A 17,896-nucleotide genomic window follows, 5' to 3' on the forward strand; every position below is an offset into this window, starting at 1 on the left:
AAAGAAGAAAAGGTCCCTCTCGTCCTCACTTTCATATTCACCAGGAAGTGCCTTCCTGCTTATGGTCGTAAGGCTGGCTTATATATAGATAACAGAAATAAGAAGAGCGGTGCCATAATAAAACCTTCCATCTCAAGGCCTTACCTAGCTTCATCTGAGAAATCCTAGAAGACAAATGAGTCGAAGAAAAATAATAATAAAAGATAACGTCCATTATCCAGTAGAACTGCAGAGGTCTAAATACTAGTATTGATCAAATAAAATTTTAACCAAGGACTTGGATGCAAAGATAATTTGTCTTCAGAAAACCAAGATCAGTGACAAACCATTTAATCTTGGACTCGATTATCATTTTTATAGATAGCCCCTTGCAAGCTGCAAGAGCTCAAGGTGGCATAGTTTTTATTATTCACAAGTCTGTCAAATTTGAAACCATCCCCTGCAGTACACCAATACAGCTATGGGCAGTTAGAACACATCGTGGGAAAAATTACTCTATGCTCACTATATCTCAAACCCTCTTTAGAGTTTCAATCTTAGACCACGCTAGGAATCCAAGAAGCCTTAGACTTTTTGGCCTCCAAGACCTGATCAATCAGCTCCCTGGCCCTTTTATTTTAATTGGTGATTTTAATGCAAAGCCTACTTTATGGGGTGGAAATCTGTAGATAGATGGGGTAATCTTGTTGAATTAATTATAACAATAATCTAATACTAATGAATGATGGCTCTCCAACTAGCTAAGATGTATTCCACAACTCTACAGCAGCCGTTGATTTGTCAATCTGTTCCCTATCCATTCGATTGGATTACCTTTGGTCGGTCAGTCAACACCCACATGGCAATAACCATTGGCAATTAATGCCCACAAACTTCCTTCTCCGTTCCTATCAAAATGGAAGATAAATGAGAGAGACTGGGCATTTTATGAGAACTGTACACACACCGATAGAGAGTATGTTGACTTTACATCTCCGGTGCATGCTTATTAACAGCTTTCAAATGTTATTGCTAATAAAGTTAGCAAGTTATACCTAAAATATGAGATTTACATCATCACTGTAGTTCCTTGGTCGACTAAAGAATGTGCCAATGCAAGGAAATTGATCTGAACATGCTTCAGAAGGTACTTGAGAACGACCTAGGCCTTTGGTAAATAGACATATAACTGACCCCGAAGATGTAACAGAGGTACTTGCTAAGCACTTCACTCATGTATCTAGTGGTGACAATTATTCCCCAGCATTTCAAATTAGAGCAACATCTGTTGTTCCTCCTGCTTCTTCCGTTACTGAAGCTTACCTTTTGGTTTGGAGGAGATGCAAAATGCTATCTCTAGATTGTCTTCTGCCCCAGGTGAGGATGGCATCTAATATGAAATGATTTTACATCTCCCAGTGGATACTAAGGAATTGTTATTAAAAACCGTAAATGGTCTATGGGCTTCCAATACACCTGTCACAAGTCTGGTAAAGACCCAGAACTGCTTTCTAATTATAGGCCTATAGCTTTGACTAGTTGCATATGCAAACTATTTTGAGAGAATGGTCAACAGCAAACTTGTGTGGTATCCAGAATAAAACCTTTTATCAAACAGGCAGTTTGGTTTTAGGAAGTACCGAATTACTCTAGACCATATCTAGAATAAAACCTTTTATCAAACAGGCAGTTTGGTTTAGGAAGTACTGAAGTACTCTAGACCCTTTGCTGATGTTATCAGGAAATTTCAAATGACTTTTCTAACCAAAATCAGGTGGTGGGTGCCCTTTTTTTTTTTACCTCGAAAACACGTATGACACCACTTTGAAGGGCGGTATTATATTAAAGCTTTTGGCCTCGTGTGGTATAGGAGGACATGTTTTCTTTTATTGAAAATTTTTTATCAAACTGCTCAATTAAAGTAAGAGTAAGGTCAGAACGATCTTAATCCTACATGCAAGGTGGTGTTCCCCAAGGCAGCATACCGAGTGTGACCTTATTTGCTATTGCTATAAATAGTTTTATGAGTCGCCTACCTCCTGGCATACAAGGGTCACTATTTGTGGATAATTTGGCAATTTATTGCCGTGGATCATCTTGACTACAAGCATGCCAGAAGATTCAAATTGCCGTAAATGCTGCTTCTGCATGGGCAATTTCTCGGGGATTTATGTTCTCAACTTGGAGGACCAAAGCCATTTTTTTTTTGTTGTACTTGTAAAAGAGAAGAAATCCCCAACCTTTAAGGGTGTATTTTGCCATATGAAGATAATGTCAAGTTTCTTTGGGGGGTTATTTTTGACAAGAAAATTACCTTTGGTCCTCAAATAAAAGACCTGTCCATCAGGGTTAAAGTCACTGAACATCTTGAAAGTTGTAACACATTTTGTTTGGGGTGCTAATAGAACAACTTTGTTTAGAATTTATAAATTTTTTTTGTCTGAGCAAGTTAGGCTATGCATGTCAAATTTATGGGTCAGCTCCTAAGACTTTACTTGAAAAAGTTGTTGATCACAATATGGGGCTGTGCATCTGCACTGGTGCATACAAAACATATCCCAATGATAGTCTGTGCAGTATGTGGATTCTTGCATGCTTCCCCTTTCCATCCGCAGAGAGGAGTCGAGTTTGAGGTTTTTAGCTAGGTCCCCCGCAGAGAGGAGTCGAGTTTGAGGTTTTTAGCTAGGTCCCTCGCTTTGAGGAACAATCCTAATAGTAAATATGTTAGGGCTCCTTTAGATCGAGCTCTAGACCGATCCAGTGTGTCCAAGCCTTTGGAAGTACAGCTGAAAAATTATGCCAGAGAAGTAGGTTTGTTAACAGTACAGATAGCAGAGGTAGGATATCCCAATTCTTCCCCTTGGTGTAATCCACCTGTTAAAGTATGTTTTATGGTAGGAGGGAAAAATACCTCACCCAGTAGGTAATAAAAAATGAGTTTAAATCTTGCTGCTCAGCATCATGGGGAACATGTTTTTACGGATAATTACAAATCGAATGTAGTAGTTGGAAGTGCAGTTGTGGTGAGGGATATTGTTGTTAGAGAGAAACTTCCAACTTCTTGTTCAGCATTTACTGCTGAGATGTATGCAGTATTTCTCACAGTCTTGATATATTTAAGAAAAAAAAATGGGGATCAAAATAGTTTTTATACAATTTTTACAGATTCCAATAGTGTTTTACCCTCAATTAAACAAATTATGCCAGGCCATCATCTAGTACAAGAAGTGGAGGACTGGTTAGTACTTCTGCAGTCTAGGGAGAATATCAGTGTTCACTTTTATTGGGTTCCTGCCCACGTTGGGGTGGATGGGAATGAACGAGTAAATAAAGCAGCTAAGGAAGCTTCAGGGCTACTTAACCCATCGCCTATAAGTATTCCTTACATTTTCGTTGTAAGAATAAGTGGCAGGCTCGATGGTCTGAACTAACCACCAATACAAAATTGAAACAAATCCACCCTTTGGTGGATAATTGGTCATCTTGTAATTCTACAAGTAGGAAGGATGACTTCATTTTAACTAGACTGTGTATTGGCTATATACATGCAACCCACAGTTAATGAAAAGTGGGGAAATGAGGCAGGGCCCTCTCTGTAATACCGGTCAAGTGACAATGAATATTAAAGATATTAGTCAATTGTCCTGTTTATAATCTTCAAAGGACATATTTTACTCCAGGACAAACCTTCAAGAGATATACTGGGGGAAAAATTGTAATACTGTACTGTACTCTGAACTTGAAAAAATTTATGCAGGGTATTGGATATGATTTTTCGTTTTTCTTCCTATACCCCAGTACATTGACTTACAGGCTGGCCCCCTCAAGTTACACATCCCGCCTCTGAAGTTTAATGTAAGTGGGAGCTTTGTGGTCTCTCAGATGGGCTGCACTTGACCTCCACCTGCTATCTAGTGCACCTCGTTATGTTTTAACAGCCACTTCTAGCTTTGCGGAAAGTTTGCTCATATGAAAGGACTGGTGTTTGTATAGTTAGGGAAAATACAAATTACTATACTTATAAGGTTTGTGATATTTTCATAATTATGTGATAAGCGTTGAAATGTGGAATACCAGGTTACTTTGATTTGCAGGTCTGGGATGTAGGCGTTGGTCTATGTCTCTTCACTCTTGTTGGCCATGATAACTGGGTACGTGGCCTTTTAGTACACCCGGGGGGCAAGTATATTCTCTCTGCCTCTGATGACAAAACAGTTCGGATATGGGACATTAAGAACAAACGTTGCCAAAAAACCCTTGATGCTCACTCACATTTCTGTACTTCATTAGGTGAGTATTTGTCATTCAAGGGGTGTGCCCCTATCTTTTTCACAAAGGAAAAATAAAAATGAAAGGTGAATCTTCTTAGCCAAATATAGATTATATAAAATTGAAAGGGATAAAGGAAGTGTTTCAGTTTTGTATTTTCTTTTTTTTTCAGATATGCACCGAAGTGCGCCATTTGTGATTACGGGGAGTGTTGATCAAACCATTAAGGTTTGGGAGTGTCGTTAGGTTTCTGGGTATGAAGACAAGCCATACCCACCCATCTCCCTTTGAACTTGGTAGTCAACCCATCGCCCTACTGCATTCTACAGTCAACACACACAATGCTGAGGCTACTTTCTACCGTCTCTTGTGTTGTCATATTTATAGTCTATCTTGGATATTATCAGGTAGTTTTCTCATCGATATCTGTAAACAATGTCTGTCCCTAAAAATTGATATGGACACATTCATATTTTCATCTCTGCAATAAACCTTTAGGTAGTCCGTGTTGAAAGAAACCAGACCAGTATGCAGTAAGAGGTGCGTGGCACAATCACTACCGTGTTAGAAGGGAGCCCTCCCAGTAATTTATTACTTTAATTTATTAATATTAATACTGTGAGTGTGACAAGAGCGGCACCTTCATTGTGCACCACTCTCTTGGTGGCAGTTAGGGCGTGGTTACTTGAAGTTGAAGCTCGAGGGTGTGTAAAAGGGTGGGTATTGAACACCTGTGTATAGAAGCTTTTGTATGGCACGCATGTGACAGCCGAGGCAGTGAGCTGCAGAGAGGGTTGGAAGGTTGGGGGTGCATTGTCAGAAATAGTGATATTTGATTTTTTTTTATGCCAAAGAAGAGAAAAAAAGTGTCTTCAAAACCAGTGGATATCTTCACTAAAATAAGCTGACTTGCATCTTCAGAGCAGGTGTCGCGAGTGACAATTCATTCCCAGGTGTTCGGAATAGAACTTGGCTGACCATGGAACCATTTAAGACTGTAAATAATTAGGAGCAGATAGTTGACTATAAAACAACTATGATATTAGAAAGTGGAGGGCAAGGAAATACATAGGCCGCAATGGGCATTGCCCATTTTGCTGCATGTACATTCATTAGTATGTTGTGTATCACCTGAAGGAAGTCAATAGGCTGTAATTAAAGTGAAAAGTTTAAAAAAGAAACAGCTACTATGAAGGAGATGTTCAAAGTTCCTCATTTATGTCATCCTGGAGTTCAAATTAGATTTTTTCCGGACTTTTGTCACAGAACTTTCCAGAAGCCTATTGGTTTTGTTCAGGGACAGCATGCTTGAAAATTAAATAAAACTGAGAACCCTGGAGTACAGGAGAGGCTTGTACAGGTGGTCTGGTGCTACAGTGTTTCTGCTGAGTGACCTCCAGTAAAAGTGCAGGAATATACGGTGGAGGTCACCCCCTTTTGTGTGACACCACCCTTGGTTAGGCTCGAATCTTTAGGGGGACCAGTATGGTTGATAACTATTGTTCAATACCAGGTGCTTTTTCACTTTACTCTTTACACTGGGTTCAAGTGTGCAAAGCATCAGGTGACTGTCCATTGTTCTTTTGATCAATGGAGTGGCAAATACGCATTTTCCGCAATGGACATGACTGGACAATAACAAAATTTCATCCGTTATGAGAGTTGCTTGTGCTACGTCTCGATTTTAGAACCTGTTGAATCTTTTCTTGCATTGAAACTGGTTGTTGCATTTCAGGCAGATTGGTATCTATTACTTTGGTTGTGTCTCATGTCCAGCTAAACTTTTTTTTTATTTTACATTTTTTATGCCTGACTCTGTACTTTTTTTTCTTTCCCTCATTCTCTGTTACTGTTTGTGTTTTATGATCTTACAGATCATAAGCAGTCAATTATTGAATTCTTAGGCACAAAGGGTGCCTTTATTACTGACATACTGTGATTACCTTTTATAGTCCTTACATTTACAGAGCTTTAGTATATTTTTTGTATTTTTGTACTATTTAACAATGCTGTCTGCTGTAAAGAGCATCGTGGCATTTTTATCTTTTTGATTCAGTTGTTAATGCTAAGCTGGAATTAGATCGATAGGTGTAAAACCGTCACCTCCGCAGGTAACGGCAGGGTTAGTCTATTTACCTTGGTAATGGAATAATGCCAGTGTTAGCAGCACTTGAAGTGACCAAGCCTATCCTGGAAGAAGCTTTCACCTGCATTACCAGTAAGGGATCAGTGTGTTCCACAAGCTGGTACTTGAAGTTCCAGCGCTGTGGAACATTAGTTCATATGATGCTGACTCTCCTATATTTGACAACTTCAAATAGTGGCTGCCACAAAGAATTTTAAACTGTAGGCGCATAATATTGTAGAGATTCATTTCCCAAGACATCAAACACTTGTTATGCATGTAGCGGTTAACACTACAATCATACGTTCAACATGAATTACGTTACTACTCTCTCATACACCTCCATTGATAGATCTGAAGTTTTAAAGAATGAATAAACTGTTTAACATTGTATTAGTGGCAGTCATAACTTTTTGTCAAGTATATGCTGCTTTAGTCATCAGATGCCTGCTGAGTGTTGTTTGTCATTCAACTCCCGCTCCTCTCTCTAGCGCGTAGCCAAATAGATTGTAAGTGCATTTTTGGTGCAAATGTCAATTTTTTTTTTAAATCAATATAATATTTATTTCACATGATGGAGTGACAGTTGCATACATTTATTGAAATAGAGTGGTTAAGAAAAAAAAGAAGCTGCCAGATTGCATTGGGGCATGGTTCAGTTGATGCTTTCTCATAACACAGTTGTGTACTTAGTGACAGCAAGGTAGGACAAGTGTAACCCTACTCCTTGCCTGAAACCCAAGTTTGTAAAAGATATGATACTTCTTTGAGTCCAATTTCCTTTTAAGCTAAAAATGGAATGGACTTGTGTAACACAGTGTCCAGCAACATTGTCTTTCATGAAGCAGACTTTGCCTCACACCATTACATTAGTTGCCGCTTTTAAGTCCTGATACATTCCATAGTAAATGGCAGACTTGAGTGGTCTGCCCTTTAAGGTAGAGAGTGACTTCAACTACAGTAGTAGGATAAACATAAATCTTTATATTTAGTCATTAAGTGCTAAAAATCTTGCTTGGCCATAAATTTGTCTGATCCTGAAAGGTAATGCTTGCTGACAACTCTAATTTAATGTATGACATAACTAACCTAACTTTTGTCACCATATAGTCACATACACACACTAATAACGTATCTTTGATGTTCAGTACTCCAATAATAACTTTGACGATAATAATCAGTGAATCCATGTACCTTTTGTTTCCATAACCGAGTGTGCTAAGACCTATGGTTTTGAGTACGGATAAAAAGATTTTAGGTGACAGTGTGCATGTATATGCATATGTATACATGTTATACTTATATAAGTATATGCATACTGTACTGTACTTCTGTTTAGTTGAAGTAATATTTTATAATTACTGTACTGTATTTTGAACTCAAATTATCCAGTAAAGTAAATTAAATGCAGATTGCTAAAAGAACATAAACCAATCTTGTCTTTCAAAATATTGTTTGTAGTAGTGAGCAGATAATGTGCATTTAAAGGAAAAATTTGGCAAATGTTCCGATTGAGAAGAAATTGATTAAAATATGACTGAGCAAACAGACTGACTTGAAATCACCTCTACCAGAATTTCAGTTTGAGTAGATTACTAGCCAAGCAAGTTATTGATAGGCTTTGACAATAGACTTTATATATATAAATATATATACATAATATAATAGTAAATTTTATAGATATTTGAGTGACATGATTTGCACCCAGGAGCACATTCGAGCACTCAAAACTTCACGCATCACTGGAGACCAACAATGAAAAGTTTAATGAAAGGTTGTTAAGATTATAAATATGCTCATTTAAGCAGATCATGTTGCATCATCATCTTTTATTTATTTATTTTTTTCTCCTTGATTGGTAGTCTCGTTTTTCAGCAGCATATAGCAAACTGAAACGCTTGTATAATATTCACAAGAGGAAAGAGTCATCACATCCTCCAAGCGATTTCAGGCACTGATCTTCTCTTTAGTTCACTTCAGTTTTCAGGTGTTCAGGGCTTCTGCTCTTGCTAGGTTAGAGAGACGTCTCACCCTGAATATGTACAGGCACCCTGATAAAAGCACACCAAAGCTGAAATTGTTTTTTGGTTAGCCATTGTGTATAAAAAGTGAACTAAATTTCTCATATACTCATTAAAATTGATGTTCAAAACAGTCTTTTAGTGATCCAATTTAGCATTGACGGATTAGTGATGTCATTCAGTGGTCATGGGTTTTGTAGCCAGATGTTATTCAAGTCATTGATGTTTGTGTTGTTTCCTCAATATTTGATGTTTTGGTGATCTTGCTGAACAATTTGCCCCCTGCCCTCTTCAAGAGGACAAAACCAGAACCTATTTGGAAAAGCCAAGAGATTTTTATTTAATGTTGAGAAATTTGCATGGCAGAAATGAATTGTTTTCGCAGCTTTTTTGCTTGTGTTTTTTTTCATGTTTATGTGCATGTTTATTTTTATCTCCTCGTGTGACGATAGGAGAGATTAGATAATTATTTTCGTAATTGGTATTACAATTTATTGAATGTTTTGTAGAAGAGCATGAATATTTTAATATTTCAAAAGTCTGGTATCTAAATGTATCATTCATAATTTGGTTTTAAAGGTTATTGGAATTTGTTTACCATCAAGGCAGCTCAAATTTAAAGCAAGTTTTTAGCATATTGAAAATGCTTTTATTTTTTTTTTATTTCAAGGGCTTAGATGCTTTGTATTGAGTTTATAGCTATCGAGTCTGTATATAAAAATCCTTTCTCCTCTGTACATTTATTCTGTAAACGTAAGTATCTGCGAATAAATTCAGTGTACACCTCCCCTTTTTTTATATCCAATTTATGCTTGTTTTGCTTTATTATGTTACCAACGTGCCTGTTTATTTGCAGATAGTCTATTTGCAGATAGTCACTTGCTGTGGGGATACCATTGCAGGGAAGAAAACATTTGAAGGTGATGGTTTATCAATTTATTTATTTATTTTTTTTTTATAAAGATTGAGGTTAGCAACATTTTATTGATTCGTGGCAGAGTATTATCATACTTATTTTTTTCATACATACATATACCAAGGGACTTCCCCCAATTTTGGGGGGTCGCCGACATCAAACAAATGAAACAGAAAAGGGGACCTCTCCTCTCTACATTCCTCCCAGCCTGACAAGGGACTCAACCGAGTTCGGCTGGTACTGCTAGCAAAAAAAAAAAAATTGCGTCGATTAAAAAAAATTTTTGATTGAGAAATCAGATGAAATTCTTGGGTTCTCATCTCTCACCATTACAATTAAGTTGTCAAATATGTATTGCGTAGAAAAACATATTTACGTGGTACTTGTCTGATAACCTAATTTTAGTACTTGTCTGATAACCTAATTCTAAAATTGTGTTATCTTCCCCTTCAAGTAGCGTTGTAATAGTTCTTCATTTAAGCAAATTTGAATTCTTCTATATACTTTACCCAAACTCTTATGTAAGATTGAAAAGTCCAGAGATAAAACCTCGAGTGGGCATAGGTGCTAAGGTTAAAATTGACATTTGAATGTGAACTCTCGGTAGTTATCACACACCATTGTATTCTTGGATTATTGTATAATATACAGTAACTGGTTTCATATCTAGCAAAGTACTGTCAAGAAAATCTTTGCCGGATGTCTTGTGGCACTGAATAACCATTTCTTCCCTAATGCCTGCATTTCCGTTAAAATTACCATAGGATTTGGGTCCATATTCCATTCATCAACCATTGTAGCCTGATTAGCTATCACTTTTCATCACGGTGAGGCCCTCTATGTAAGGTGTTCTGATTGTTCTGATACCTTATGTGCGTCTGGTACGTGTAGATGTGAAAACACAATTTCAAGCTAAGCTTGCTTTTTCTTGAGATTTCACCATAACATTTCACTTGGTAGTATAAAAGTCCATTTATCTTTTCTTTTATAAAATAATCTGTCAAAAACTGAGGACTTAAATAAGATTTTTATTTTAGAACTATGCCACTCCCAACTGGATTAATGATAAACAATTAGTGCCTTACAAAATGATGGATGAGAGGTGAAAGATTAATGGGTAAGGTAGCAAGCATGTTAGGTAGAAGAAAAAAAAAATCTTTCACGAGCAGGACTTATGTTACATAGGGTAGGATAAAACTACAGTATCCCTTTAATTTTGTCATAAGTCATCAATCAGAATTTTATTTAGAAAAAGGTTGACCTTGTGGTGCCTACATACAGCATTTTTAATTGGATAAAGAACTGTACTGATTAACTTTAGTTGATGAGGATTGAAAATCTAAATTGTTGCATCTAGTTTTGCTCCTATGTGCGCTCAAACATTTTCGTCCTTTAAAATGGGGGAATGAGGGCAGTGGAGTTGGAATATCTGTTGAATTCCTCAAGGTAGTAAACTAGCTAACAATAGGTGCCGAGTGCGGGCAAATAGTCCACCCACTTTTATATCAGGCTCATCACTTCTGTTTTCGGCCTTAAGTACAGGCGTATTGTTGTCCTGTCCAAAAGGCTTTGATTTTTTTCTTTCTTTTACAGTTTGAATGGATGACTGTTGGCTTCATATTAATTATGTAAGTGAAGCAGGAGTTTTGTAGAAGTAAGGGAGGTGTCGAGAGTGCAGATCTTGACCCTCTGTTCTGTGGTAAGCTTTTTCTTTGAGAAGGAAAAGGAGAATTAATCATCTCTCTTCCTCGTAACGCACAAGATGATACTTAACAGATTACGTAAAGCACTTTACTGTCCTCATTGAGCTCACTTGTTGCTGAAGCTTCTAGGCATACACCCCTGCTTAATCCCTTGGGAGTCTGCTTCGGCACAAGGGAGAAGTCACACCAGCATGCACTGGAAGCTCTTCTATAGCTTTGCAGACCGCCACCAATGAGTTTAACCTTAGGAAGGCTTGACGAGCCTTAAGTCTTACAAGTAGGACTTCAATATTACTTTTAAGAGAGCTGGTAGCTAAGGCTACTTTACTCTTGGTGTTTGTCTCAGTAATTCCAGTGGTGACTTGCAGTGATTGCAGTGTATCTTAAGCCTACAATGGCTCTCGCCCCTTGTAGTGCCAGCGCCAAAGCCAGTAAAACCTGGTCATGGAGCTTGGTGCCCGTCATCCCTGTTTTTTTCGCACCATCGGTCCTATGGCTTCTGTTAACCTGTGTGTGTTACAAGTGCCTGTGATAGTTCCTACCGCTTTCCCTGTGACACTAACCCGTGTTGTGTTTCCTGTTGAAGCAATTTGTTGTTTGTTCCCTTAGTGAAGCATTTTCATCGATGGACGCCTGTAGAGCCTGAGGGAAAAAAAAAAAAAAGTGTGATTCCTCCTCCTCTTCATCGCTTCTTCTGACACTTCTTCAAATAAAAAGTCCAGGACGCCCGGTCATAAGCAGTTCTATCAGACTCTTGATGACAACACCTCTTATGGTGCCGGTGGAAGACTCAAGCTGGTCTATGCCACGGCCTGTGTGTTTGTCTTAACTACCCTGGTAACAAGACTTGCCTTAGATGCATAGCCCCACCCTTTCTGTTGACCAGGTGTTGGGAGGAGGCTGGGTGCCCTCCACCTGTATGGGGGAGCGCTGCTTCCTTCTCTAATTGGAATACTTTTTCAAAAGATGAATTCTCTTCAAATTCTGGATAAACTTGTACATACAATTAGTGGCAGAGGGACAGAAACCCTGTGCTCGTGAGCACAGAACCAAAGCTTACTTGCCATCGTTATCAACAGAGGGAAGGGTACATGGTACATCTGTCTTTGGCTTTATTTGTGCCAGAGATCTTCCTCTTATTATTATTACTACTTACTAAGCTACAACCCTAGTTCGGAAAGCTTAATGAGAGAAAGATAGCCCAGCGAGGAAAGTACTGTAAATATATTATTTGAGAAGCAATGAATGATTAAGATAAAATATTTTAAGAACAGTAACATTAAAACAGATCTTTCATATATCATACATATATATACCAAGGCACTTCCCAATTTGCGGGGTAGCCGACATAAAAAAAAGAAAAAAAGGGGGGGGGGGACCTTTCCTCCCCATGTTCCTCCCAGCCTGACAAGGGACTCGACTGAGTTTGGCTGGTACTGCTAGGGTGCCACAGCCCACCCTCCCCCGTTATCCACCAGGCTGAATCTCCTACTGCTGCTACCTCCGCAGTCATCCAAGGCGACCGGAGGAAGCAGCAGGGCCTTACGGAACTGCGTCACAATCGCTTGCCATTCATTCCTCTTAATAGCACGCTCTCTTGCCTCTCTCACATCTATTCTCCTATCACCCAGAGCTTTCTTCACTCCATCCATCCACCCAAACCTTGGCGTTCCTCTTGTACTTCTCCCTTCAACTCTTGCATTCATCACCACCTTTAGCAGACAGCCATTTTCCATTCTCTCAACATGGCCAAACCACCTCAACACATTCATATCCACTCTAGCTGCTAACTCATTTCTTACACCTGTTCTCAACCTCACTACAGTACTTCGTTCCTAACCCTATCTACTCGAGATACACCAGCCGTACTCTTAGACACTTCATCTCAAAGACATTCAATTTCTGTCTCTCCGTCACTTTCATTCCCCACAACTCAGATCCATACATCACAGTTGGTACAATCACTTTCTCATACAGAACTCTCTACATTCATGCCCAACCCTCTATTCTTTACCACTCCCTTCACTGCCCCCAAACACGACGTACATCTGCTTCCACTCCACCATTTGCTGCAACAACAGACCCCAAGTACTTGAACTGATCCACCTCCTCAAGTAACACTCCATTTAACATGACATTCAACCTCGCACTACCTTCCCTTCTCGTACATCTCATAACCTTACTCTTACCCACATTAACTCTCAACTTCCTTCTCTCGCATACCCTTCCAAATTCTGTCACTAATCGGCCGAGCTTCTTTTCCGCGTCTGCAACCAGTACAGTATCATCCGCAAACAACAAGTGATTTACCTCCCATTCATTATCATTCTCGTCTACCAGTTTCAATCCTCGTCCAAGCACTCGAGGATTCACCTCTCTCACCACTCCATCAACATACAAGTTAAACAACTATGGTGACATCACACATCCCTGTCTCAGCCCCACTCTCATCGGAAACCAATCGCTCACTTCATTTCCTATCCTAACACATGCTTTACTACCTTTGTAGAAACTTTCCAGTGTTTGTTGCTGCAACAACCTTCCACCAATCCCATATAACCAAATCATTTCATATCGCTTCCCTGTCAACTCTTATCCAGATTCAATAACGCAACATACACCACCTTACTTTTTGCTAAATATTTCTTGCATATCTGCCTAACTGTAAAAATCTGATTCATACATCCCATACCTCTTCTAAAAACCACCCTGTACTTCTAAGATTGCATTCTCTGTTTTATCCTTAATCCTATTAATCAGTACTCTACCATACACTTTTCTAACCACACTCAACAAACTAATACCCTTTGAATTACAACACTCATGCACATCTCCCATACCCTTACATAGTGGTACAATACATGCACAAACTCATTCTACTGGTACCATTGACAACACAAAACATATTAAACAATCTCACCAACCATTCCAGTACAGTCACACCCCCTTCCTTCAACATCTCAGCTCTCACACCATCCATACCAGGTACTTTTCCTACTTTTTCATCTAGTGCTCTCCTCACTTCCTCTTGTAATCTCTCTCTCATTCTCATCTCCCATCACCGGCACCTCAACACCTGCAACAGCAATTATATCTGCCTCCCTATTATCCTCAACATCAGTAAACTTTCAAAATATTCCGCCCACCTTTTCCTTGCCTCCTCTCCTTTTAACAACCTTCTATTTCCATCTTTCATTGTCTCTTCAATTCTCGAACCAGCCTTCCTTAATCTCTTCACTTCTTTCCAAACAACTACTAATTGTCTTCATATGAACGACCTAATTCCTGACCCCACCAAGGGTCATCCGCCCTCTTTGCCTCAGTTACCATGGGCTTTACTTCCATGTTTTTCTCTCTATATCTCTCATACTTCTCTACACTATTACTCTGCAGCCATTCTTCAAATGTCCTCTTTTTCTCTTCCACTTTTACCTTCACTCCTTCATTCCACCATTCACTGCCCTTCCTCATGCTGCTTCCAACGAACTTCTTGCCAGACACATCACTTGCAATCCCAGCAAAATTTTCTTTTACTAACTTCCACTCCTCCTCTAAATTACCAGTTTCTCTTACTTTCACTCTATCATATGCCATTTTCAACCTTTCTTGATATTCACTTTTTACCTCTGGTTTTATTAACTCTTCAACCCTCACTAGCTCCCTTTCACATCCCCCCACTCTATTCCCCCACTCTTTTGCTACAACTAATTTTCCTTCCACCAAAAAATGATCAGACATATCGTTAGCCATACAGTATCCCTAAACACGTGCACGTCTTTCAATCTTCCAAACATTCTTTTAGTTATCAACACACACTCCATTAACGCCCTGTCTACCACTCTTCCGTTTGCCACTCTTACCCATGTATGCTTGTTTTTATCTTTTTTTGGAAAAGCTAGAACTTATCACCATCTCTTTCTCAACACACACACATCTACCAGTCTCTCACCACTCATTTTCACCTAGTGCGCCATACTTCCCAATGACACCTTCTACCTCTCCAGCGCGCACTATAACATTTAAATCTCCCATGACAACTACATAATTCCTTCTACCCAGTCCTTCTACACACCTAGTTAATCCTAGTTAATTCATTCAAGAACTCATTCTGCTCTTCAATTTTCTCACAACCTGGCCCATATGCACTAACAAGAGCTCAACATTCCTTACTTAACCTAACCCTTACCCACATTAACCTAGATATCATCTCCTTCCATTCCACTACAGTACTATGCCTGTCATCCATTCACTCAGCAATAAAGCCACACCCTCTCTTGCTCTTCCCCTTTCAATCCCAGACACACTACCAGTCTCTTCACCAAACACTTCACCCTTCCCTTTTATCTTTGTCTCACACAAAGCCAATATATCCATCCTTCTATTCCTAAACATACTTCCAATCTCACATCTTTTACTCTCTATTGTACTACATCCACGCACATTCAGACACCCCAAAACTAGAGTGCAGGGAGTATTCACTCTCCCCCCAGCTCCACCTCTTTGATGTCTCACAGGAGTATATAATACAGGAGAGGGGGTTCCCAGCCCCCTTGTCCTGTCCCTTTTAGTCGCCTCTTACGGCACGACACGCAGGGATACGTTGGTGCTATTCTAGTTGTTTTCATGTCAGCCTGTTCAACATAAAAATATTTGCTGCAAGATTTAACTTCTGAAGTTCTACCAATTCAACTACCCGATTAGGAAGATAATTCCACAACTTGGTCATAGCTAAAATAAAATTAAAAGAATACAGTACTGTGTAGTATTGAGCCTCATGATGGAGAAGGCCTGACTTTAAGAATTAATGGCATACCTAGTATTACGAACAGGATGTTACTGTCCAGGAAGATCTGAAGGATGGTCAGAATTATGAAAAATGTTGTGCAACATGCATGATGAACTACTGTAGTAATTGAATGACATTGCCAGAGATTAATATCTAGATCAGGAATAAGAAATATAATAGACTAAGTTCCTGTCCAACAAATTAATTTGAAAATCAGCAGCTGAAGACCAGACAAGAGAACAATAGTCGGAACAAGGTAGAATAATTAAAACACTTCATAATAAGTTGATCATCAAAAATCTTCCAAGACTTTCTCAATAAGCCAATGTGTGCAATTGAAGACGGATCTGTTTTTCTAAAAAGTAAATTTGCTGTTGAGAATCACACCTACAATTTCAAGTCATACAGAATTAAAGAAACTATCAGTCCTGCGATACGGATGTTGAGGAGCAACTAAAGAAACACTATCAGTGCTGGGATCCAGATGTTGAGGAGCAACTGTCCTTGATGTACTTACAGTCATACTTGAGTGATATGAGGATTCAATTTCATGCCCCATAATTTGTACCATGCACTAATTTCAGCTTGTTGACAACATCCATCCTGTTGTCATTGACCCCCTACTACGTTGCTGTTGCTGGTTGTTCTTGGGACAGAATGCTTGTAGTGTAGGTGGGAGTAGATTTCTGGAGCATCCTGCAAAGCCCTCAATTTCTAGCAGGGATAAGGGTTTTCTGGGAGATTCCAAACCTTTATCATGGTACCAATAGGAACTGAACCCGAGTGTTTCTTTGTGGTTATGTAAGTGTACAGAACTATGTTTGGCGACCATGGTATTGGATCAGGTTAACTATCTGACTTGGATCTGAGAATGATCTTTTTTACAGGCTGTCCAACAAGATCCTTGCTTCTACACTCATAAGGCAGCAAAGGTTCTAGGTGCCAATATCTTGCGCCATCACGTCTTCAGGTTGACCCATCGGTGTGCTCACTAGCGGGGTCTCTCCTTGGCAAAACTTGAATCATAAGGCATGTCCTTCTGCTTCCTCCAACCTGTCTCATGTCCTGACTAGTGGTCAGGTGCTGTGACGTACTTTGCAAAGACAATGTCATTATCAGCACTTGGCTCAATGTCGAAGTATAGGAGACTCATGATGTCTGATGGAAAGGTAGTGAGTGACCTTACTGGCACACCAGTCAGTGAAGAAGTGGGCCAACTTGGTTTTGAATAGGAGGGATGCCTTGGTATCCTGATTCTCAAAACAAGCTCATCCAAATGTAGTACTTACACTCAGAAACATATTACTGTAGTGTGGGAGTGTACATCATGTGCAGGGAGCAGTGGAGTACTGCTTTTTAGGACTCCTGCCTAGTCTTCTAACAGGCTCATTCTTTGAGATCACCTATGGCCAAACCTTCAGGTGTGGCTATGCCTGTGGGATCAGTGGAGAAGGTCACCTTAACTATGATCAGGACCACAAGAAACACCCACTCAAAAGAATCCTGTGTATGCATAACCTTTTTAAAGCCACCAACCAGGCCAGTTGAGAAAGGAAGGCAGAGGGGTATGCTGTTGTTGGCATTCCCTCTCTCCTGTTGTCTCCTTTTGTTGTGGGGGGATGCCTGCTATGCTATTGAGCAACCTAGCAGAGGCACAGGGCCGAGCCTTGGGTAGCGAGTGTCCATCAGGATTGGTGCTTACTACCTATATTACACTGCCAGCCAGCCATTTTGCAGATTGATAGCATTTGCAAACTATTCTCCAACATCATTGAAAGCCTAAGCTTGGTGACAGAGATGAGACAGAATTGGAGAAGAATGGGCTCGAAGTCTTTCTTGAACGATCACCATGCTTCTACAGTTGACTCTTCCTGGTGGAAAAGTCTATGTGGGAGCTCGAGATCGGTCATCGTCCTTCCTCCCCTGAACCAGTTTGTACAAAAAATGAGTTTCAGGATGGAAACGGTACAATTTGTTTAGAGTTCCATCAGAGGAGGAGACTAAAATTTTTTCTATGGATCTGAAGAATGCATACTTCTAAGTATCTATTTATCAGTCCTCTCAGAATTATCTCTACTTCTTCCATGCAGTGCTGTA

The 17,896-nt window shown here is 39.5% G+C and overlaps 1 protein-coding gene across 3 annotated transcripts in view; it reads left to right on the forward strand.

Annotated features, from left to right (window-relative positions):
- Positions 1 to 9,179, forward strand: part of Lis-1 (LisH and WD40 domain-containing Lis-1) — a 58,068-nt gene extending 48,889 nt beyond the window's left edge. For all 3 annotated transcript variants that reach the window (XM_068381722.1, XM_068381723.1, XM_068381724.1), the window contains 2 exons: positions 4,074 to 4,269; positions 4,421 to 9,179. In XM_068381722.1, the coding sequence (XP_068237823.1) occupies positions 4,074 to 4,269; positions 4,421 to 4,494 (270 nt within the window). In that variant the 3' untranslated portion in view covers positions 4,495 to 9,179. The remainder of the gene's footprint in view (positions 1 to 4,073; positions 4,270 to 4,420) is intronic.
- The last annotated feature ends 8,717 nt before the right edge of the window (positions 9,180 to 17,896 follow it).

This window comes from Palaemon carinicauda, chromosome 10, assembly GCF_036898095.1.
Source record: "Palaemon carinicauda isolate YSFRI2023 chromosome 10, ASM3689809v2, whole genome shotgun sequence".
Lineage (NCBI taxonomy): Eukaryota > Metazoa > Arthropoda > Malacostraca > Decapoda > Palaemonidae > Palaemon > Palaemon carinicauda.